The sequence below is a fragment of the Echinops telfairi genome, unplaced genomic scaffold, assembly GCF_000313985.2.
Source record: "Echinops telfairi isolate 266 unplaced genomic scaffold, ASM31398v2 ScPeMD7_7461;HRSCAF=8499, whole genome shotgun sequence".
NCBI lineage: Eukaryota > Metazoa > Chordata > Mammalia > Afrosoricida > Tenrecidae > Echinops > Echinops telfairi.
In genome coordinates this window covers 4,801,290-4,824,946 of record NW_022111361.1, presented here as the reverse complement: position 1 = coordinate 4,824,946, position 23,657 = coordinate 4,801,290, and the positions used below count along the sequence as shown (strand labels likewise).

General features: G+C 43.4%; 1 protein-coding gene across 1 annotated transcript in view; it reads left to right on the top strand.

Moving 5' to 3' along the window:
* The window catches only part of ARMC3 (armadillo repeat containing 3), a 119,803-nt gene that overhangs the window by 16,232 nt on the left and 79,914 nt on the right, over positions 1–23,657 (top strand). The window contains exons 4-7 of the mRNA XM_013006787.2: positions 7,109–7,234; positions 15,331–15,399; positions 15,624–15,799; positions 18,787–18,981. Of these exons, the coding sequence (XP_012862241.1) occupies positions 7,109–7,234; positions 15,331–15,399; positions 15,624–15,799; positions 18,787–18,981 (566 nt within the window). The remainder of the gene's footprint in view (positions 1–7,108; positions 7,235–15,330; positions 15,400–15,623; positions 15,800–18,786; positions 18,982–23,657) is intronic.

The following is a 23,657-nucleotide window of genomic DNA, read 5'->3' as shown; positions in this document are numbered from 1 at the left end:
GGCAGCGAAAGCAAGAACACAGCACGACGGCAATGGGTTTGGTTTGAATTGGTCAACCTAGCTTGACATGCCCAGCCAAAACTATCTTGCAAAAACAACAGTGAAATAAATGGGGTTTTTTTAACACACATAAAAGCCGAACCGGTCATGAAGACACACGCAAACAAAGACGGGCATGGAAGTCCTTCAGGCAGATGAAAACTGCCACCAGCTGGAAACACGGGTCAGCACAGATGTTAAAGATGGGGCATCTTGTGATTAGCAGCGCAGCGCTTAACCCACTGTGCCACCTGGGTTCCTTGACACCAAGAGAGAACAGTGGGGAAGTGGAAGGACAGGACTGAAAGGTTTCTTTGTAACGTGTGCTATAGCACCACCTGAATGTACATTTCTACACTGTAAACTCCACTTAAACCATTCAGTCATAGTTAATGAGCCAGCAAAGGAGAGGAAGTGAATTTTACAAAATAATTCAGAAAAAGGAAAAAAAGGGAACAAAGATTAGATGGGCTATGTCCAAAACAAACAGCAAGATTCTAAACTTACACCTAAATCTAAATCAAGAGTCAGATGAAATGTAGTTGGTTTAAATATCCCAATTAACAGGGAGAGAGTGTTATATTTACACAGAGCAAAATGCAACTCTCTGCTAGCTCCAAACAAAAGACATCTGAAACGGCTATATTAATACCAGGCACAGCAGGCAAAGAGCAGTGACAGAGATAAAGAAGGCTTTTTGTAATAATAAGGCAGTTAATCTAGCTGAGAAGCAACAAAGCCCACATGGAAGAAGCACACCAGCCTGTGTGATCATGAGGTGTTGATGGGATCAGGTATCAGGCATCATCAAAGACCCAAAACAAAAAAATCATATCGATGTGAATGATGTGGGGGGAGTGGGGGTAGAGTAGGGACCCAAAGCCCATCTGTAGACAATTAGATATCCCCTTACAGAAGGGTCACAAGGAAGAGACAGCCAGTCAGGGTGCAGCATAGCACCGATGAAACACAACTTTCCTCTAGTTCTTTAATGCTTCCTCTCCCCCAACTATCATGACTCCAATTCTACCTTACAAATACAGCTAGTTCAAAGTGTGTACACAGGTACAGATAAGCCCTGGTAACACAGGGAATCCAGGACAGATAACCCCCTCAGGACCAATAATGAGAGTAGCGATACCAGGAGGACAAGGGGAGTAAGGGGGAACCAATCACAATGATCGACATATAGTCCCCTCCCAGAGGTCAGACAACAGAAAAGTGGGTGAAGGAAGACAGCAGTCGGTGTAAGACATGAAAAAAAAAAAAATTCATAAATTATCAAGGGTTCGCGAGAGAGGGGGGACATGAGCTGATACCAAGGGCTCAAGTAGAAAGAAAATGTTTTGAGAACGATGATGGCAGCATATGTACAAATGTGCTTGACACAATGGATGTAGGTATGGATTGTGATAAAAGCTGTAAGAGCCCCCAATAGAATAATTTAAATAAAGTAAAATAATAAGGCAGTTGATTAATCAAGAGGCCATGAAAATCCTAGACATGTATGTACCTAATCATAGGATTTCAAATACATGAAGCTGGAAATGCACGGAGAAATAAAGAGCCGCAGTCACACTTGTAGATTTCAGCAGTTTTTGAGGGTGCCAAAGGGCCAACTCATGATTCATTGGGTCGAGCCTTGGGTCACTGAGTCGAGGCTGACTTGATGGGACTTAAGACACCATTACAACTAAGTTGGCTGTATCTGAATCTCTACAACCTATCAATATGAGGGGGATTTAAAAAGTTCATGGAGGAAATTCCATTGTTTTTTTTTTAATTCGTTTTCCATGAACTTTTTGAAGCCCCCTTGTATTACCTGGCAAGGGAGAATTGAGGCTATGGGTGGAATTAAGATAATCAGCTGACCTTCCATTGGTGAGATGATCCTGGATTATCCAGGTGGGGTTAATATATTACAAGCATTTTCTAAAGTGTCAAATAATCCGTGGAGGAGAAGTGATGACAGAAGCAGAGAAAGGAGTGATACAATTGTTGGCTTTGAGTTTGAAGGGGTCATGTTCATTCAGTAGAGTTTTCAGAGAGGGTCGTGGCCTTGCAATGCCTCGATTGTTGCCCTTCTGAGACCACAGCAATACCTTGGTTGTCAAAGGGTTCTAAACTTGAACTTCCCACTATTTGAACAGCAACGTTGGAAATCAATTTGTTCCACAGGCAAATGTGTTAGTCTGGGTTGCCTAGAGAATCAAATTTATAGAGACAAATTCCTACGTGTATAAGAAAGAGGTTTATATACGAGAACAATTGAATATTGAGAAAACATCCCAGCCCAGTCCAGATCAAGTCCATAAATCTGATATTAGCCCATGTGTCCGATAGCAACCTTCAATGCCCTCTTCAGACTCATGAAACACATGCAATGAGCCGAATGCAGGAAGATCACAGGCCGGTGGTTAGGAAGTCTTGTTGATCCAGTGCTGTGCAAGCATCTGAGCACTGGCAGGGGTCTCCACCTGGCTCCACCTGGCTCCATGTGTCTTGTCATCAGTAATGTCTCACAGGGAGTGAGCGTGTGTCCCGCCTCCAGCGAGCTATTTATCTCCTTAGCGCTCCAAATGAGGTAATCAAGCTGCAACCTGATGGACAGGCTAAACTCCACCCCTTCACTCTTAAGTCTCAAATGGACAACAGATTATGTAACTGCCCCAGCAAACTGAAAATCCAACTTGAAAAACCCTGTACAAAAGCGAGTCAAGAGTTGGGTCTCTCTTCAGACACAAAAGGATGACGCTTCAGCCTAAGCACCAATCTCACTCCGACAACATACAGTGTTCACGTTAGTGCCTCAAAAACGTTGACCAGTGTGCTTTTTGTGTGCTTAATTTGTGTAAAATATCGTAACCGCCGTTCCAAAGAAAGTGATACCAGCCGTAAAGCTAAGAGAAAAACTACGAGAACCGCAATAGCATGAAAGAAAGAGATCATTGCCAAATTTGAATCAGGTCATGGTCTGATTTGGTGACTGAACAACATGACTAAGTGGACGTTATCAACATTTGGTGGGGGGTGGGTGGGCAGGGAATGTGATCAAAACAGCTCTGTAGCAAAAAGTTTGAAATCACTAACCACGAAACAAAGAACCCAGGACATCGAAGAGGTTGAAAAGTTACTGTTAATTTGGACACATCAGAAATAACTAGATGGCGATAGCATATCCCAGTCAGCAATGTGTCAGAAGGCTGAGCCTCCTTAGCAAATTTATACGTGCAATTTGGGGCCTCAGAACCAATTATTTGGTTTTCTATGATTTCTTACGGGGAAAAATATGTTTAGTTCTTGAACTTTTCAGTGTTCGAACACAAATTTGGAACTGGTTGAGTTCACTATATTTTTGAATATTGACCTCTAAAGCTTTTGTCTAATAAATGTGTGGTGTGTTAAGCATCTGGATTTGTGGTCATGTGTTCCATCATCCATAGGAAACTAGTACACCATTAAAATAATAATGAAGAAATATAATTATTTTAATAAATGCAGAAAACAACATTTACAAACTCTAAGATTCTGTCCTAATATCTTAGCAAAGTTGCAAAAAAATTTTTCCACCTGATAAAAGGCATCTATGAAAAACCTAGAGGTTAAACATCATACTTAATGATGAACGACGGAATGCTCTTTCCTGGGAAGATCAAGGACAAGAGAAGACTCACCACTTCTAGTCAAGGCTATATGGAAGGTTCTGACCAGGATAATCAGGCAAGACAAGGAATTAAACACATCTCAAATAGAGAAGTAGAACTGTATTTGATTTATAGACTATGATACGATCTTTATGGAAAATCATCTTGAATCTATGAAAACAAATACTAGAGCTAATAAATGAGCAAGGCTGCAAGATACAAGCTCAATATTCAAAAAATCAATTGCATTTCTACAAACTAGCAATGAACCATCAGAAACTGATATCAAAAATAATACAATTTAAAATAGCACCAAAAGTAAAAAATAAATCAATCAATTAATTAATGACCAGTATAGTGAAAACCATGTCATTGCTATAACAAATTTAAAAAGATATACATGAATATTGATATATGTACTATGTTTATGGGGTAGAAGACTAAATAATTGTTAATGTGTCAGTTCTTCTGTAGATTTAACACAATTCCGACTAAAAACCTAGCAGGACTTTTGTAGATATGGGCAACTAATTCTCACATTTATATGGAAATGTAAAAGACCTAGTATGAAGATAAGTTTTTTTTTAAAAAAGTATGACTACAAAATCATGGAAATATTTCCATGAATCAAAAATATCAAAATATGAAGCTATCGTTTCTCTCCTAAACACTTCTGAAGGCATTGTATCTATCTCTCTAACTCTTCCCCAAATAATCCTGGGATTTTCAATTTACATCATGTCAAAACAGTTTGGGCATCCCGGAGGGGCTCAAAGTGTGTTCCTTTTTAAATGTTTATTTTGGTTTTGTTTTGTTTTGGGAACAAAATAGAAGGGGCAAGATCAGAGCTGACAGATAGAGTAAGATTCCCCAGTGGAATTCTCATAGCACAGCCCTTGCGACACTCAAAGAAATGAGCGGGTACATTGTTATGATGGGACAGAATTCCTTGGCACAATTTTTCCCTAAGTGCAGCTTCAATCTTCTTAAAACTTTTCCTAACAAGCCCTCGTGACCATCTTGTGTCCTTTCAGGATCACTACTCCTTTGGGACACCACAACACAGTCACTGTAACCTTCTAAGCTGATCTCTCTGCCTTGAACTTAATGGAGCCAGCAGGTCCCTCAGATGACCTTGTCTTGATTGGACCTTGTTTTCGGACGTGCCCTAGTGAGACTAAGACAAGTGTGTGATAGGCGATGTGTCTGCAGCCATCCGATGATCACAGACATATTTAAACACCCTGCGTTTGGAAATAAGCATTGGCATGTGTGAATAAGAACCCCAGTCACCATACTTTTTAGTTTAACCCTCGTGTAGTTAAAACCAAACAAAAAAACCCACAACAGACAAAGACTTAGAAAATGGACAAAGTTAGAGGCCTGTCCCGCTAAATTTCAGCATTGTTAGAATGATACGACAATCAAGATCGTAATATTGGTGCTAACACAGACGAATAGAGAAGTCAAAAGAAAGCCCACACACTGGAGGCTGAGGGGCAGACAGACACACACCTCAGGATCTGTGGTGGGACCCCCCCTTTCCTGTAGCTGTCGTCAGGCCCGTGTAGCCCCTACCCCTGTACCTTCCTCCTCTTCCCCCACCGAGTACTTGTAGACACTCCAGTCCCTGTTTGTATTATGGTACCTGGTCCCTTGCCAGGTGGGAAGAGGCCGTGCAGGGACTCACCACCCTTCTCCACCCCCATCAAAAAAAAAAGGAAACAAGGAAACATGTGTTTCCACCAGGACAGTTTTCTTCCCCTTCCCTTTTTCTAACACCTGAACTCAAGATTGGGGCTCAGGTAGGCCTGGAGCTCCATCCATTGTGCCCCAGGGAAGGGAGGGCTCCGTGCCGGGGCAGAGCCCCAGCAGGCAGGCTGGGGGTGGATGGACCCTGAGCAGGCCTTCTGAGCAGTACAGGAAGCTCCTTGTCAGCTGCCCCCCTTTATGTAAATTCTCAGAGTCACCTTTGCATAGGAAATGAAAGTGTGCGCTCAAAAAAAAAAAAAAAAAGAAGTCCCACACATCCATGGACAAAAAGAGACTGTTTCAAGAAGCAGTTCTAGAACACAGAGATATCCTTATGCAAAAAAATAGAGCTTGATCCATACTGCGCATCATCTTAAATTAACGGAGAATAGATATTAGGTCTAATTGTAAAGCCTAACACTAAAAAACTTCTAGATGAAACTGAGATTGTGTGACCCAAGGCTTCTTAGATATGACGCTAAAACTTGATCCATAAAAGAACAGACTGGACGTCATCAAATTGACAAACTGCTCTTCAAAAGATACTGTGTAGAGAATAAAGCTACAGACCACAGACTGAAAGAAAATTTTTGCAACTCATCTTGCTCATCAAGGACTATATATTATCCATAATATATAAAGAGCTTCCAAAACAATATTAAGAAAATTAACACTCCAATTAAAAGTACATTTTAATATTACATATAATAGACATGTAAATGATTTTAAAAGACATTTCACCAAGGTATACAGATGGCTAAAAGCACATTTGGCTTAACACCATTAGTCATCATGTAATGTAGGCTAAAACTCACAACTTAATACCACTGCATATCCACTGGGATGACAATAATAAAAAAGATGGGCAATAGCAGGTGTTGGTGTGGCTGTGGAACATTGATGCTTAGGGTCGGGGCACTTATGTGTGGGAGCAGATGGTCTTAAAAAAGAACTCAGAGGAATGCGTGTCAGTGTCTGATGTTGGAGCTATTGGAGCCGAATGCTGTCCCAGGCTTCCGAGCCATAGAGTGCATTAGTGGGACCGTCTGAACTTCATTTCCTTCTCCAAGACCACTCCACTGCACAGTAGGCAAGGCCCGTGGGAAGGAGCGGACAGCTCACAGCCAGAGAGCTAATGCACTGCATAGTCTGACCTTCAACTAAGATAAAGTAGATGCTTTCTCTCCCGTTCCCTGGGAAACTGCCCAAACAGTGGTCTGCAGGTGCTCCGTGATCCTCCCTGGTTTTGGCTTTATCTTCCCCTCCAGGGTACAGATACATCGGCTGAAAGATTATGGCTTCTTTGTTTGCCTTCAAAGAAATTGTCCACCAACCCTCCGTGTGAGCACTTGCGGAGGAGAGTGGCAAGAACTGCTTATCAGCCCGCCCAGAATAAAGTTCTGGGCCCTGGAGTCTCTTCCTGCACCCCTGATGCCCCAACTTTGTTACCTTTTATCTCTAATCCATCTCTCTCAATTGTGACCGTGCCCTCTCAACCCTGCTTTGATTTGTGAGAGCCGGTGTCTCACCCCTGTGCTCTAAGGTTTATGCTGAGAGAAATAAGAATGGAGGCAAGAGGAACGTGGCAAAACAAGGAATGGGGCTGAAGCAAAGAAAAGCTTTGATGAGGCTCAGGGTAACTAGGTATGATTTGATTTTTCCTGTGGTGCCAGGTGAAGAAAATAAAGCAACTCTCCTTGAACTTGGCGCTGTGGAACCGTTAGCTAAACTGCTCACCCATGAAGACAAAGTTGTAAGAAGAAATGCTACTATGATTTTTGGAATCTTGGCTTCAAATAGTAAGTGTCAACTTTTTACAATGATGAAATCTCACGTAAGACATGATCCTTTTCAATTTTAATTTTAAGGGACTGGTTTTAAAAAATATTTTAAAACTGACTTTAATGTTAATTTTAAAAGTTGAGTTCAACAAATATGTGATTTTATATTGTAAAGGATAGTTTTCAAATGGAACAACATATCTAAATGCACCTGTGCAAAACTATTCTCAAAGCCATGATGTTCCGATTGCATAAACTGAGAGCCCAGGCATTGACCTTTAATGTTGAATGCTTTTCTTTTTTTAAATTTAGTGTAGTGTAATTTGCCTGCAGATATGTGTATTATAATCCATATAAAGAACTTAGATAGATTGATTTTTTTAAATTTCAAACTACATTTTGCCCAAAATGAATTTTGAGGTGTATTTACTTCTTAAATCACACTTATTACTTGCTTGTGATGTTTTCATATATTTAATATATTGGTATAATAACATTTTAAAACCAGGCTCCTTTGTCTTCAGAATGTCAGGTTGACTAAAATCATGTCCAAAAGGGCAGACTTTGGTGATTAGGATGTTTTCCCTTTGTAGGTCATTTTATAGTTTAACACATAACCCGAGAGGAGTTATTATGCCCTCTTTCCACGCAAGGCAACTGAAGCACAGAGAAAAGTGAAACCGGGCAGCAATCGTTGGGGTAGGGGCCTTTTCAAGTTTATCTCTAGCGTTGCCCATATAATAATTCTGCTTCAGTGCTTTATTGAATGCATTTACAATAAAATGAGGGAAAAGTTAACATTGCCTAGTTGTATGCTACCCCGCCACAGAATTTGAGAACCAATGTGCCTCCTGCACTGTCTCCTCATTTTAAAAAGAGAGGACAGTTCTCGGAGGATTAGATGACTTGCCCAAAGTCACGTGACTGGTCCGTGACAGAACTGAGGGTGAGAATCAGAACTCTGCCCTCGCCGGCAGAGATCCCCAGTTTGGTGGTCAGCTTTCTGTTCCGTAGGTCTTCCAGGGCCCGTCCAGTAGTGTGCATGCTAAGTCAGGCTCTCCTGATGAATGACCTTGAGGAAGACTTTATGCCACAATCGGCTCAGACGTAATAGTAATTGTGGGCATGGCCACAGGCTCACCAGGAGAGAGAGCTGACTCACGGGCACAACCACCACCTCTCCCCTTTGAAGAGTCGAGACTTACCGTCTAATTTAATCTCTAAAGGAGCCCTGGTGGTACAGTCAGCTAAAGGCTGGGCTGTGTGCGTGTGTGTGTGTGTGTGTGTGTGTGTGTGTGTGTGGTGTTCGGGGCTGTCAAGTTGGTTCATAGTGGCCCTCTGTACCACGGAATGACATGCTGCTGTGTCCTGTGCCATCTTCAACGTTGTTCTTGTGTTTGAAACCCTCGAGGCAGCCACTTGTCCATCTGTCTTGTTGGATTGGCGTGATACAAGCGAGCCGCGCCTCTTAGGCTCGCAGGAGCTCGCTGTGCAGGTTTGCCGGGCAGTGACTCAGTGCCAAGAGGAGGTCCTGGGTCTGTGATGGCCCTCCCACTAGGGTACGTGCTAAGTCAGCCCCTCCTGCTGAAGGACAGTGGGCAGAGGCCCTGCCTGCATGTGGGCCCCCACATCTCTGCTGCTGAGCTAGTGGGTCTCAGGTAGGCTAATGAGTTTCTAAAAGGTTTTTTTTTGCTTCCAGGAATGGGGTGAATAAAATAAAACTATTATTTCAAGTAAGGCGTCTTAAATTTCTATTTGAATGCCAGATGACACAGCTAGAACAGTGCATCTTTAACCACCTGGGAAGGTTTTCTTCCGCTAGGAGAGCCAACACACCAAACGCTCTTGCTGCACGTTTCACACGAGTCCATGAAAGCGCGGGGCACCGCAGGAGCAGAACGATGTTGAAAAGTAGACCTGGGATCTAAATGAAGACGCTGCCCTCCAGCTCCCTGTGTGTAAGGCTCCTCTGCAGAGCTGCCCCGTCACACTTCGTCTTTGGGCAGTCTTCCTGCAAGTGCTGCCTCTTCAGACACCTGTGTCTTTGTGTGGTTTGCAGACAGTCAGCACCATCACTGTGCTCACTGTGTGTGAGCCTGATGCCCTGGCAGGATGCCACGTGCCAGAAGGAATCCCAAGAGAGCTATTGTCCTCTTTTGCAGTTGTGAGTCAGATATGTCTGTGCTAAGCCGGGGGCCTCCCAGACCGGTCCCTACCTTACTTGGTTAAGCCTCTATCCAAACGGAGCTGCTGTCTTCCGTCACCTGCGCATTTAGTTTGACAAGGCCACCCAACAGCGGAGGCCTGGTTCGGGGAGTCAGGTGAAGAGAGGGGTCCTGTGAGGTGAACAGCGGGAGAAGGAGCCGTAGCAGCTTTCGAGCTGTGTGAGGAGCTTGCCATTTCAGCACAGAGTGGATGTGGAAGCGTAAGTACTGTCAGCAGGAAGTGAGAGGGCCGACATTATGCAACTAAGGATGTGTGAACAAGAATGCAGCGAAAACAGATTGCACGCAGGACATTAGGGTGGCGACAGGCCGGTCTGAAACACCTGAGCATTGTAGGCGTCAAGGTGCTTGGCTCGAACATGTTCACACGGCCCCATCAGTCAGAGTCTCTGTTCCGTCATCACAGCTGAGAGGGCTCTTTGTGGAAGAGGCAAAGGAGCAGAGATGGATAATGTGTTGAAAAGGATGGAAGCCATGGCTTTGGCTGTCTTCAAGAAGAGAAATATCCTGAGAAAAAGCTGGTCTCAAAAAGCAGAACAACAGAGTCATCCACTGTACCACCCATTTACAAGAGATGCCTATTGTGTTAGTCTGGGCCGACTAGAGAAATGCATGGACACGTATGTGTATGAGAAGTTTATATACAAGAGCAATTGAATATTGAGAAAACATCCCAGCCCAGTCCAGATCAAGTCCATAGTCTGATAGTAGCCCATATGCCTGATACCAATCTGCAAATTCCTCTTCAGACTCAGACAATACATGCAATGGCGCCAAATGCAGGAAGATCACAGGCCAGTGGGTGGAACGTCTTGTGGATCCAGTGGCGGTAGAAGTATCTCTGCTCTGGCGGAAGTCTCCACATGGCTCCTCCAGCTCCAGGGCTCTACTGTAGCTCCATGTGTCTTCTCAACAGGAATGTCTCACAGGGAATCCGTGTGTGCCCCGCCTCCAGTAAGCTAGTTAGCTCCATGGTGCTTCCAAATGAGATCATCAAGCTGCGACCTGATGGACAGGCTACACTCTACCCCTTCACTCTTAATCGTCTCAAACTGACAACAGATTATGTAACTGCCACACCTATGTAGAAAGCCTCTACGGAGATAACAGGTAGATAGATCTGTTGTGACCATCACTTACCATTTGAGTTCTATTTGGATCTAGAGGAGAATTCCCCCCACAGAGCAATCCTTTGAAGGAGACTTGAGATTACATGGGCAGACCTTCGTGGAGTGCCAGGATGCTGGCCGTAGGAATGCCGTGCCATGGGCTCTCCTCCAGGGAGTGGGTCATGCAGCGAAGGCACAGAGCATGACTCGTGTGGACCTTGTGGTCAGTATAGCAGCAAAAGCTTTTTCACCACATGGAAGAGGCTCTGGTCTCCCACACAGGAACTGTACTGGGGGATCAAAGCCCAGAGGTATTGATCTGAAGCACTTGCAAAAGGAGATGTCCGCGTGCCTTTCAGAGACACCATCCCGAGGGCAAGACAGACGAGAATCGGAGGACTGAGAGGAGAACAATGGCACACTTCTCTGGCGGGGGCGCACCTGTCTAGCTCATCAGAACACTTGGAAGGATCGGAGCCTCACGCCAAGGCTATGATATCTTGACCTGTGGAGAATGATTTTATTGATTTGTTTTGAGATGAGTGCTAATGATACTTATACTCTGGGCCGGTACACTTGAGAAGTCCTACTATACTGCCCTGTCCACAGTGAGTTGTACTTTTGTTGGATCTCTTTCGGCCAGTCGGGACAGAGTCAGGAAGAGCAGACTTTTTGACAGGTTGCAAACCGGCCAGCTCCCTGCGTCCCTCAGGAAGAGGCATCCAGTAAAATCCAAGTCTATCCGGCAGTTAATGAGGAAGAATGCATCTAGAGACCATATGTTGTTCAGCTGCTGTAAAGTGGACTTTTCCAAAATTCTGGGAAGGTGCTAATTTTGAGCTACAGATGAAGATAACTGACCAAGAAGAGAAGCTGCCAAACTTAAGGAGCGTCGGCACCTATTTCTCAGAGTGAGGTTAGGGTGGCAGCAAGGAGGTATAATTAGGCAAATATATGCAATTTAAAGGGGAACTTTGAAAATAAGCCAGTATACTTATCTTGAAGCGTTCTGGGCATTTCTGAACAATGAAATGGAAATGTAAGTATTCAAGGTGTAGTTACTGAAACTGGCTGGGATAGTTGGTATCTGCGTTCTGTACAAGTTGTGTTTACACGAAAATCCGAAACTTGTCTCCCCACCCTTGTAACGGCAACAACAACAAAAGACTGAATAACACCCTTATTTAAGTGTGTTCGCAGTGATTAAACTTGACTGGCACGTATGCTAAGAGCAATCTGCACTTTTCTGGTGAAAGGAAGCCTTCCTGCAGAGGTTAGACTTCTGGCCAGAAGTTTGTCCTTTTGACTCTCCAGCTGTTCCTGGGAGGATCTCTGTGGCAGCCTGCTTCTGTAAAGATGCACAGCCGTGAAAATCCTCCTGGCAGTTCCACTCTATCTTGGAGGGTTGATGTGGATGGGAATCAACACAGCTGCAGCGGGGTTTTGGTTGTCCAGCGACATTGAACTCCACTAGGCTGTCCGTGTGTGGCACTGACGTGGCTGCGTGGTGCTGTAATGCTGGAAGCTATGGAATCCAGGCCACCAGTACTTCACGTACCAGCAGGGTCTCCAGTGGTGAAAAGGTTTTAGTGGGGCTTCTAGATTAAGACCAGGTTATGCAAAAGGAGTGGCCGGTGCTCTTCTGAGGGATGAGGCACTGACAACCGTATGAATTGCATTGGAACATGGTCCGATAGAGTGACGAAAGATGAGCCCAGCAGATTGGACCACACCAAACTCACTGCCATTGAGTCAATGCTGACTCCCTTCAACCCCTCTGTGGGCTCCTAAGACTCTAAATGTTTATGGGAGGACAAAGCCCAGTCGTGCTCCCCAGGAGCTGATGATGGTTTTCAGCGGCAGACCATGCAGATCGCAGCCCAGTGCATAACCAGGGCACCACCAGAGCTCAGAATATGACTGGTGATAACCTTCCCCTCCATGTAACATTGGCAACCAGCGTGTGGATCGGCCATGCTCTCGGAACCTTCACCTGCTGATGAGAATGAGACACAGCTCACAATGAGAAGAGACCATTTCAAACGTCCATGAATAATCAGAACATAGAATGGATGAAGTATGAACCTAGGAAAAGAGGAAGTTGTCAGAAGCAAAATGGAGTGCATAAAGATTGATGTCCTCGTGGGCTGAAATGTACTGGTATTTGGCCATTATGAATCAGAGCATCATCTAGTTCACTAAGCCAAGAATGACAAATTGAAGAGGAATGGTGTCGAATTAATCATTAAAAAGGACATTTCAAGATGTATTTTGAAGTACAATGCTGTCTGTGATAGGATAATAGCTACACGTCTGCAAGGAAGACAAATGAATACAACTATTATTCAAATTTATGCACCAACCACTACTGCCAGTAATGAAGAAATTGAAAAATTCTACCAACTTCTTCAGTCTGAAATTTATCACACATGAAATTGAGATCCATTAATAATTACTGGTGATTAGAATGCAAAAGCTGGAAACAAAGAGGGAGAACTAGTAGTTGGGAAATAGAGCTTTAATGACAGAAAGGACATTGTAGATCACATGATAGAATTTTGTAAGACCAGCAATTTCTTTTTTGAAAATGCCTTCCTCCATCCACATAAACAACAACCACACACAACGGACTGCCTCAAATGCAATGCACAGGAGTCAAACTGGCGACAACCGTGGGCAGAGAACATGGCGAAACGGACTATCATCAGCCAAAATTAGGCAAGGGATTCATTGTGGTGCAGACTAGCCATTGCTCATATGCAAGTTCAGGTTGAAACTGAAGAAAAATAAAACAAATACACTCAAAATGTGACCATCGGAGATACCACCTGAATTCAGAGACCATCTCAAGAACAGATTTGATGTCTCGAACACCGATGGCCTAAGACTCAACAAGTTGTGGGATGGCATCAAGACCATCATTCATGAAGGAAGCAAAAGGTCATTAAAAAGACAGGGACTTGCTCTGGAACGTGGAGTAGGCAAGGGGGTTGGAAGGAATTATTCAGTAAAAGAAATGACAGAAAAATTGACAGGGCAGGCCCAGAAGACAGAGTAAAGCATTATAACGAAGGGTGCAAAGACCTGGAGTTAGGAAACCAAACGAAAGGACTTCTCCGCAGAAGGAACTAAAGAAAAAATTCAAGCTCTGAGTTGTAATATTGAAGGAGTCTAGAGACAAAGTATTGAATGATGCAAGAAGCATCAAAAGAAATGAAAGGAATGCTCAGACTCACTACACCAAAAAGAATTGGTTGCCATTGAGAGATTCCAAGAGGTAGCATACGATCGAGAGCCAAGGGTATTGAAAGCAGAAGCTCAATGTTCCAGTGGAGGATTCATAAAGAACAAGACTCCAGGAGTTGATTGAATTCCAATGGAAATGCTTCAATAAACTCATGTACTCACCAGCCTATGCCAAAAAAATTGGAAGATAGCTACCAGGCCTACTGATTAGAAGGGATTTATATGTGTGCCCATTCTGAAGAAAGGGACCCAACAGAAATGATCAAACAGTGTCAATATCGCATGCAAGTAAAATTTTGGAGGCTGTAATTTAAGAGAGATTGAAGCAGTACATCAACAGGGCAGGAACTGCCAGAAACTCAAATCAGGTTCAGAAAAGGGTACTACGAGTGTTATTGCTGGTGTACAGGTGAATCTGGACTGAATGTAGGAAATATCAGAAAGGTATTTATTTGTGTTTTACAGACTATGTAAAGGCATTTGACGGTGTAGATGACACCAAACTCTAGACACTATTGAGAAAAATGGAATTCCAGAACATTTTACTGTGTTCATGCAGAATCTGTCTACAGACCAAGAGGCAGTTGCTCAAACACAACAAGTAAATATTAAGTGGTTTAAAATCAGGAAAAGTGTGTGTGAGGGCTGTATTCTTTCATCACACTGATACACAATCTGTGAAGGTGGACTTTATGGAGAAGAACAGGGCATCAGGATTGGGGCAAGGCTCATGAACAACCTGCTACAGCCTTCAGATTTGAGCCTTCAACTCAATGTATGAAAACAAACAATCCTCGTACCAATAGACAACATTGTGATAAAGGAGAGATTAAATCTGTCAAGATGTCACTTTGAGGACTAAGGTGCGCCTGACCCAAGCGATGACATTTTCCATTCATTTGTATACATGCGGGCAGTGAATAAGGAGGACTGGGGAAAAATGGACTCCTTCGAATCATGGTGTTGGTGACAGATCTGGAAAGCACTACGGGTCGCCAGAAGCACAAACACATCTGTTGTAGCAGAAGTACCGCCAGGAGGCTTGTTAGAAAGGGGGGCTGGCTAGAAGGACTCTCTATCCTTTGGACACTTCTCAAGAGAGACCCCTCCTGGAGAAGGACACCAGGCTCGGGAAAGCCGAGGGTCAGAGAAAAAGAGGTGGGCTGACACCAGTGCTACGACAATGGGCACAACATGACAACCATTGGGAGGATGGCACAGGACTGGGCAGTATTTCCTTGTGTTGCACTTAAGGTTGTTGTGAGTCAAGAGCCAACTTGAAAGCAACTGCCAACTATCACCCTGGGACGTAGTCAAACACCGTGATCAAGGAGTGTGAGCTAGTTTGCTGGAGTTGAGTGGTGCTGGGCGGGACTCATGAAACTGGACCCTGCACTTAATGCCTGTGTGACTGTGGGCCAATTTCCTTACTGGTATAATTTAATCATAATAGTATTTATTTCCTCAGGGACTCTTCAACCAGACAATGCCATTATCATTATTAATGAACTTCAGTGTTCTGTTTCTTTTGTAGATGACGTGAAAAAGTTGTTAAGGGAGTTAGATGTCATGAGTTCTGTTATTGCTCAGCTCGCTCCAGAAGGTAACTTTGCATTCTCTATTTTCTTTTTAAAATTGGGAATGGTTTCGTTTTACGATTGATCAAGCAACTGTCTGAAATTCGTTAAGAGAGACGAGTGGTGGACGGTCATGATAGTGGTCTCTAGCCAAGGTAGGAGTTGTAGATCTTTGGTTTCCAAATCATGTTTTAAAATAATGGTTGAATCAACATTGTGTGTGCTTGTATTGTTTGTTTTTGATATACAGAAGAAGTAGTTATCCACGAGTTTGCTAGTCTCTGTTTAGCAAACATGTCCGCAGAGTATACCAGTAAAGTGCAAATACTTGAATCTGGCGGATTAGAGCCGCTCATCCGACTGCTGGGCAGCCCAGACCCCGATGTGAAGAAGAATTCTATCGAATGCATCTACAACCTGGTGCAGGTAAGAGTTTCTAAAAAGCTTATCATAGAAGGTATTTTCTCGTATTGAGAAAAAACAACTTTAAAAGACTCACTGCTTGTTTGGAACTAATCAGTTCTATGTGGTACTTAGACAATGATATTTCTCATCCAGGGAGGTTAATGGAATTTAGTGTAAATACCTTACCATTTTTATGTTTTCTAAGTTATTTCCTCCCAATGGAATGGCATTTTAGATACATACTTCCCTTTTCAATAGAATGGCATGCAAATGAAGTTAGGGTTCTACTAGATAAAGTTTACTTTTTCTGAAAGAGGAACTCTGTTGTTGGCGTTGAACCAGGTTGGACCTGGGCACTGCCTCTTGGCCTAACACTGCTAGTGCCTTGAGCACATTCGATGGAGTCTTTTAGGGTAGACTTATTTACTGGGGGGAAACAGGATGATCTGAGTGTACGGAATCTAGCTCCGATCTTCAAAAGAGTTAAACACATACAAACAAACATGTACTATTTTTCTGTCATACAAAGACCTGACCTTCCTCCTTTCTCCCAGCATACACCCCCTGAGCCCAAGCAGCTACCTGACACTGGGGACAGCTTTCTCTGCTTCTTATCCTGCTCAGGCTCCTTAACAAATACCACACATGAGTACATTGACAAGCCTTGTTGTCATTGTTAGCTGCCATTGACTCTGACCCTTAGTTAGACCACATGTGCAGAGTTGACGGACCCTTGGTTAGACCATATGTGCAGAGTTGACGGACCCTTGGTTAGACCACTATGATCCTTGGTTAGACCACGTGTGCAGAGTTGACAGGCCCTTGGTTAGACCACGTGTGCAGAGTTGAAAGGCTCCATAGGGCTTTCAAGGCTGTGAGTTTCGGAAACCGTTACCAACCACCTATTGGTGAGTTTGAACCGTCAGCCTTTCTGCTAGTAGTCTCGTGCTTAACCATTTATGCCACCCAGGGATCAGCAGAAAATACTGAACGGTCATTTTAAATAACTGCCAAAAAGAGTGTGAAAAGAAGAGATGTTGAAGCAACCCTGCGGAAGAGGAAGAGTGTTAGCAGAGAAGCTGTCTAGATGTCTCTGGGCAAAGGGGGAGAAGGATAGACAAATGGATGGATGCCAAAAGTTAGCAAAAGCATACATATCTGGCCTTAGCATGTCATGACCACCTGATTGTGCACCCCATGGCTTAATTTCAGCGTTCTCCCCAACAAAGACATCCTATAGAGCAGTGGTTCTCAACCTGTGGGTCACGACCCCTTTGGGGGTCGAAGGACCCTTTCACAGGGGTTGCCCCGATTCATAACAGTAGCAAAATGACAGTGATGAAGTAGCAATGAAAACTTCATGGTTGGGGGGGTCACCACCACATGAGGAACTGTATTAAAGGGTCGCAGCATTAGGAAGGTTGAGAACCACCGCATAGTGGAAGCTTAGCTCGGGCTCCCCTCATTGGTTATGTAGGTGTGTTTGTCCGGGTTGACTAGAGAAACAAATTCATAGACACTCACATGTGTGTAATAGAGAGCTTTGTATCAAAGAATAATTGTATCTTAAGAAAACATCCCAGCCCGGTCCAGATCAAGTCCTTAAATCCAATATTAACTCACATGTCCAATACCAGTCTATAAGTTCCTCTTCAGACTCACACAACACATGTACTGACACCAAATGCAGGAAGATCACAGGTCAGTGGGTGGAAAGTCTTGTGGATTCATTGGTGGTGGAAGCATCTCAGCACGGACAGGGGTCTCCACATGGCTTCTCCAGCTCCAGGGCTCAGGCTCCATCAACGTAGCTCCATGTGGCTTGTCAATAAGAATGAGTAGCCCAGTGTGTCTGGCCGCCAGTAAGCTATTTATCTCCATCACACCTCCAAATCAGGTCATTAACTGCAACCTGACTGACTAGGCTAGACTCCTCCCCTTAGCAAATTGGCAGGAGATTATAGAACTGCCACGCTTGGCGTTGCCTCACCCAACGGGCTGAAATTTCCTCTGGAGGTGCTTCTGCCTTTAATCCCCAATATCCCTTGATAGCTTGAGAAGAACTGACCTACTGGTTAATAACAGAAGCACTCACTGATGACAGCAGCCCACACAGTGATGTCAAAAGGAAGCTGAATATTAAGGAGTCAGCTGAAGGAAAGCGCGAGGGGAAAACTGAGCTGCAAATAAGGCCCATCGTCTATCTGTAACACCGTTTAAACCTTATCTCCCGGTACCATCGATCGAGTTTTAGCTTAAAGGGCCTGATGTACAGTCAGAGCGTCAGGGCTTGTCGTGGTGACAGGGTTGCTGATGAGTCTGCTTTGCCCTCCCACTGTCCAGCGCAGCCAGCACCCCTCCCCACCCCCAAGACTTACAGGCACGCATGTAGAACAAGTTGTCTGGGCTCCAACCACCCCTTCATATTGTAAACACCTTGAGTAAAGGTCATATATCCAAATTCAACCTGACGTAAATTTGCATGCTTAAGGATTACAGACAGTACAACTTACAGATCAGCATTTCATAAGCAATCCATTTGAATGAAGACAGTAAAGAATTGATTCCACCATTCCATTGTATCAGATGCTGTTTGTAGCAGGACAGCAGCCAGCACAGAAAGCATTTCATGAAGCACGGGTGCTTTGGCAATGCTACTTAAGTAACAGGAATTTCCTAAGTGATAAAAAAAGAATAAAAAATCCAAACTCACTGCCATCAAGTCTGTTCTGATGCATAACAACTCTATGTAGAATTTCTGAGGCTATACATCTTTATTCATGTACAGGCTCTCTCCTGCAGAGCAGCCAGTGGGCTTGCACGGTTGACTTTGCATGTAGCAATCTGATAGGCACCCAACAGACACACCAGGGCTCTTAAAAAAGTCATCGTCAGCAAGTCAATTCTGCCTCATCATGACCCTATAGGATTGCCCCTATGGGTTCCCAAGGCTGTAAGTGCGTATTCCCAGAGAAAATTACTTAGCGCATCTCTTTACTTCATTGCAGGATTTCCAGTGTCGGACTACACTTCAGGAGCTAAATGCAATCCCTCCTATGCTGGACCTCCTGAAGTCCGAATATCCAATTATTCAGTTGTTGGCCCTCAAAACCTTGGGTGTCATTACGAATGACAAGGAATCCCGAGCAATGCTAAGAGACAACCAAGGATTGGAGCCCCTTATTAAGATCCTGGAAACTAAGGTACAGTGAACCCTCGCCACTTCGCGCTTCGACTTCCGCGGCTTCACTCTATCGCGTTTTTTGCGTAACAGCACCCACTGCCTACACCCACTCCTTCAGAGGAAAAAGACGGCGACCCACCTGTAGAGTACATCCCTTAAGTCATTTCATAGGCTATTGATTACAGTATTTGTAAGAACTATGTATAATAATACTGTATGTGAAATATGTAATACTGTAAACTAGATGCCATAAATAATATAATAAATAATAAATGATAATTGTAACGTCCAAAATGTTTTACTGTATTTTCCCTTTTTCGTTTAATAAATTGGGTAATACGAGTGTAATGGTGACTAAAGGGTGTTTTTTCATGTCCTCTATGCTCTGACTATGAAAATATTTGATTTACAAATAAGGAATCCTACTTCGCGGAATTTCATTTATCACGGTAGGGTCTAGAACCAATTAACCACGATAAACGAGGGTTCACTGTATTTGCAACATTGGTTCAACTCTCTGTGATCAAAAATGTCTCTCTCCCATGTGTTGCCGTAAGTTTGACCTGTAGACTCTTTCTTACAGCTGGAAGCCTGTGACGCTGAACCATTTCATTAAGAACACAAGACACTGATTTACTTACTGCTCCCAGAAGGGTATTCTCTTGATTAAAATTAGGCTTATAATTCTACTGTCTTCTGCTTTAGAAGATTAAAGATTTTAAGATTTTAAAATGCTTATCTCTGGAGACCTGAAGCCCATCTATTGGCAATTGGACATCCCCTTACAGAAGGGCCTCGGGGAGGAGACGAGCCAGTCTGGGTGCAGTATAGCAATGATGAAACTTACAACTTTCCTCTAGTTCTTTAATGCTTCCTCCTCCACACTATCATGACCCCAATTCTACCTTATAAATCTGGCTAGACCACAGCATATACACGGGTACAGCTAAAAGCTGGAAACATAGGGAATCCAGGACAGATAAACCTCTCAGGACCAATATTGCGAGTAGCCATACCAGGAGGGTAAGGGTAAGGTGGGGGGAGAAAGGGGGAGCTGATCACAACGATCTACATTAGCCCCCTCCCAGGGGATGGACAACAGAAAAGTGGACGAAGAGAGGCATCGGTCAGTGTAAGACATAAAAAAATAATAAAAATTTATAACTTATCAAGGGTTCATGAGGGACAGTGGGGAAGGGAGGGGGGAAAGTGAGGAGTCGATACCAAGGGCTCAAGTAGAAAGAAAATGTTTTGAAAATGCTGATGGCAACAAATGTACAAATGTGCCTAACACAATGGATGGATGGATGGATTGTGGTAAGAGCTGTATGAGCCCCCAAGAAAATGATGTATTAAAATTTAAAAATACTTCAAAAAATAAATAAAATGCTTATCTCTGACCTTCCTCATCATTTCCCAAAACACCCAGAATTGGGTGTGGGTTCGGTTTTCTTTGTTAACATTGGGCTGCGATGGTTTGCACCTCCGGAGCAAAGCCAGAAGAAGAATTTATCCCTCAGCCGTAGTTTGTGCGATATTGGAGACAAGTTTCCTGAGCGACTAGTGTGGTTCTTGGAATGAATTAGACACGTTGAGAATCCACATACCTCCAGTTAAAAACCCCAATCAAGTAGTTAATGCCATGTAATTGGCATGAAGTGGTCCAGAGAGCCCCTGGAAGTGTCTCGTCTGAGTGCAGAACAAAATGGGAAGGAGATGTGCTGTTGATTTAGACCCGCTTACCGCTAATATAAAAGTTTAGCCAATTGAATGAACTCGGAGAACAGGAATCCACTCTCAGGACTTGTAGAAAGTCAGGAATACGGACAGGGTGAAGGGAGCCAGCGTCTCTGTACCACCGACTTTAAGCTGTCAATCATCCCAGTATTTTCACCTCAGAACAGAGCTGCCACGCTTAGTCACGCAGAAACCAGGAAGGAGTGTGGGTTCCGAAAGGGCACTAATTGCGCAACTTAGTGCTTGACAGTCTGGTGCGTACTTAGCCAGCTTGGATCTGTGGATCACCTGCTAAGCGCTATTTCGTGTTTGGGATAGGGAATTCTGATAACACTGTGTAGTATCTATTTTTATCTTTGAAAATGGAAACGGGAACTCTGAGGTGACTTCCTTTGCCCTGTGTCACACAGCCAGATACAGAGCGACTAACCGCAGGATGGAACCTAAATCTGGGTGCTGTGTCACAGTATCCTCTCCTGCTCAATAGGCCACGTGTCTTCTTTTCACCAGGTTAAGGATCATCCACTGGCTGGCAAGCCTTGTGTGGGAGCTTTGCAAATGCATTAAAAACAAACAAACCATTCAAACAGCCCCTTTGGAAAAAAAGAAAGAAACTATAAAAATAAATTTTAAAAATAAAATATGCTGATTATCATAGTTTTTAGTTGTAAAATGTGGTTAATGATACAATGAAAATGGAAATCATGATAATGTAATAGTTACTCTCATTTTACAGATTCATTACCGTATCATTACTCCCATTTTACAGATGAGAAAAATTAGGCTCAAAGAGGTTAAATAACCTGCACTTGGACACAGATATAGGCAACATAAGGACAGAATACTTTTTTTCACAGCGAATCCATGTATCATGGTTGGAAATTTTCCAACAGCAACAGATGCAGAGTAGGAGAAAAAGCCACTACTCTGCATCCTCAGTTCCTACTGCTCGCGCCTTCTCAAAGGATCTCGCAGATTCTTTCTGTTCATCTTTGCTTACATACCCAAATTATGCGAGCAGACAGGAGCTAGCCTCCCCCCCAAACAAGTGGGGTCATACGATACAGTGTTCACAACGTTCATGTCTTACTTATTGCTCTTGGACTTTTTATGTTAATACAAGTGAAACAGCCTTATTTTCTTTAAAACTGATTTTTGAAATTGTTCAGCGTATTAGCTGTATTTATTTCACCACTGTTTATTGATGGACCTTCAAATTATTAATACTTTCTTCTACATGTTATATATGTGGTTAAGATAAATTAATTCTATTTAACTATGCTTCAGAAAATAATTAAATGGTGTATTATTGTGAATTTATAACAGAAAATATGTACATATTATTTATTGATGGGATTTTTTGTATAATATTTTTGTTGCATATATTGTATGCACCTACATGGGACTTTCTCTAGAATGTATACTCAAAATGCAAATAAAGAATTAAAGATAAATACATTTGAAATGGCCGTATACGATGCCAAGTCTCAGGAACCACACTCACTGTCATCAAGTTGATTGACTCGTAGTGACCCTGCAGGACAGACTGGAATTGCTTCTTTGGGTTTCCAAGTCTGTAAACCCTTCTGGGAGTAGAAAGCCTCCTCTTTCTCCCAAGGGGCCACTGGTGGCTTCAAACCACTTACCTTGTGATTAGTAACCCAGCACGTAGCCCACTACGCCAGCAGGTCTCCACAGAGCCAAGTAGCACAGGAAAATGAAATGTTCTAATTGCTATTCCCACCCATCAGACTTGAAAGTGACTGCTTATTTTCCATCACCGGGTATTATTAATCTTTATATAAACGTTTTATCGTTTTTGTTGATACCGGTTTCCCGAGTGATGACTGGACTGAGAATTCGTTATTCTTTCTCAGCCCTTAGGATTTTCTTTCTGTGACAAGATCCAATCCAGCTTATTTTTCTTTTCTCGCCAAGTGGTAGTAGGAATGAAAAGTTGTGACGCTGTTACACATGCTCTCCTCTGCTTCCTTTAGCTCACCTGTCCATTTTTTATCCACGTTCCTTTTGCAAAATATCATGATCCGGCCACGTTCCCTGAATGGCATCTAAAAAAATAATTTTATTGGGGGCTCGTACAACTCTTAGCACAATCCATCCATCCATCCACTGTGTCCAGCACATTTGTACGTTTGTTGCCCTCGTCATTCTCAAAACATTTGCTTTCTGCTTGAGCCCTTGGTATCAGCTCCTGGTCCCCTGAATGGCATTTTAATCTGGGCATGGTCAGTTTCCCGCCGAACAGTGGAAGGTTTGCTGGGTTGTCCTCTGTGTGTAGCGGTTCAATGAGAAGCTGCTGATAATGATCCCAATTTCATTTGCATCTGGGTCACCTGTTTAATCTTTTCTGGAACCACTCACGATGTTCTTCTCTGGTCTTTGATGCTCTCTGATTGCAGCTTCATCAACTTCTGCTTTTATTTCCCTCTGCTGAAACGTTTTGCTACAAGCATAGCCATTTAAGTTCATTGTCACTTCTTGTGACACCTCTGTCATTACTATTACATCTGGGAGGGTTTAATCCTTTCTTTCCACCATTCTCCTCCTTGGTATCCTCTGGAGCTTTAGTTCTAGGTTATGATTTATTTCCCGTCCATTCTGTGTACACTTGCATAGATGAAGGTTTCTTTACACCTACTCCACCCCTGCCCCAAAGCAAACAACCCAACTGCCCCACAGGGCTTCCGCGGTTGTAGACATCTCTCTAATGACTGTTAATGGTTTCAATGGAGAGAGGCATTCGTGCAAAAGAGTGCTTTTATGTGTCAGCCTAGCCAACTGCCACATTTTTCATGCAGCCATTGGCTGGTTGGTTAGCAGCTGCACACTTAACCACGGAGTGCCCAGAACCCTCTTCTCTCCTCGTGGTTTACTCTGCTCTCCTCCTGTGATGTCTTTCTTTCCGAAGTAGACACTGTGTGTCTCTTGTAGAGACAG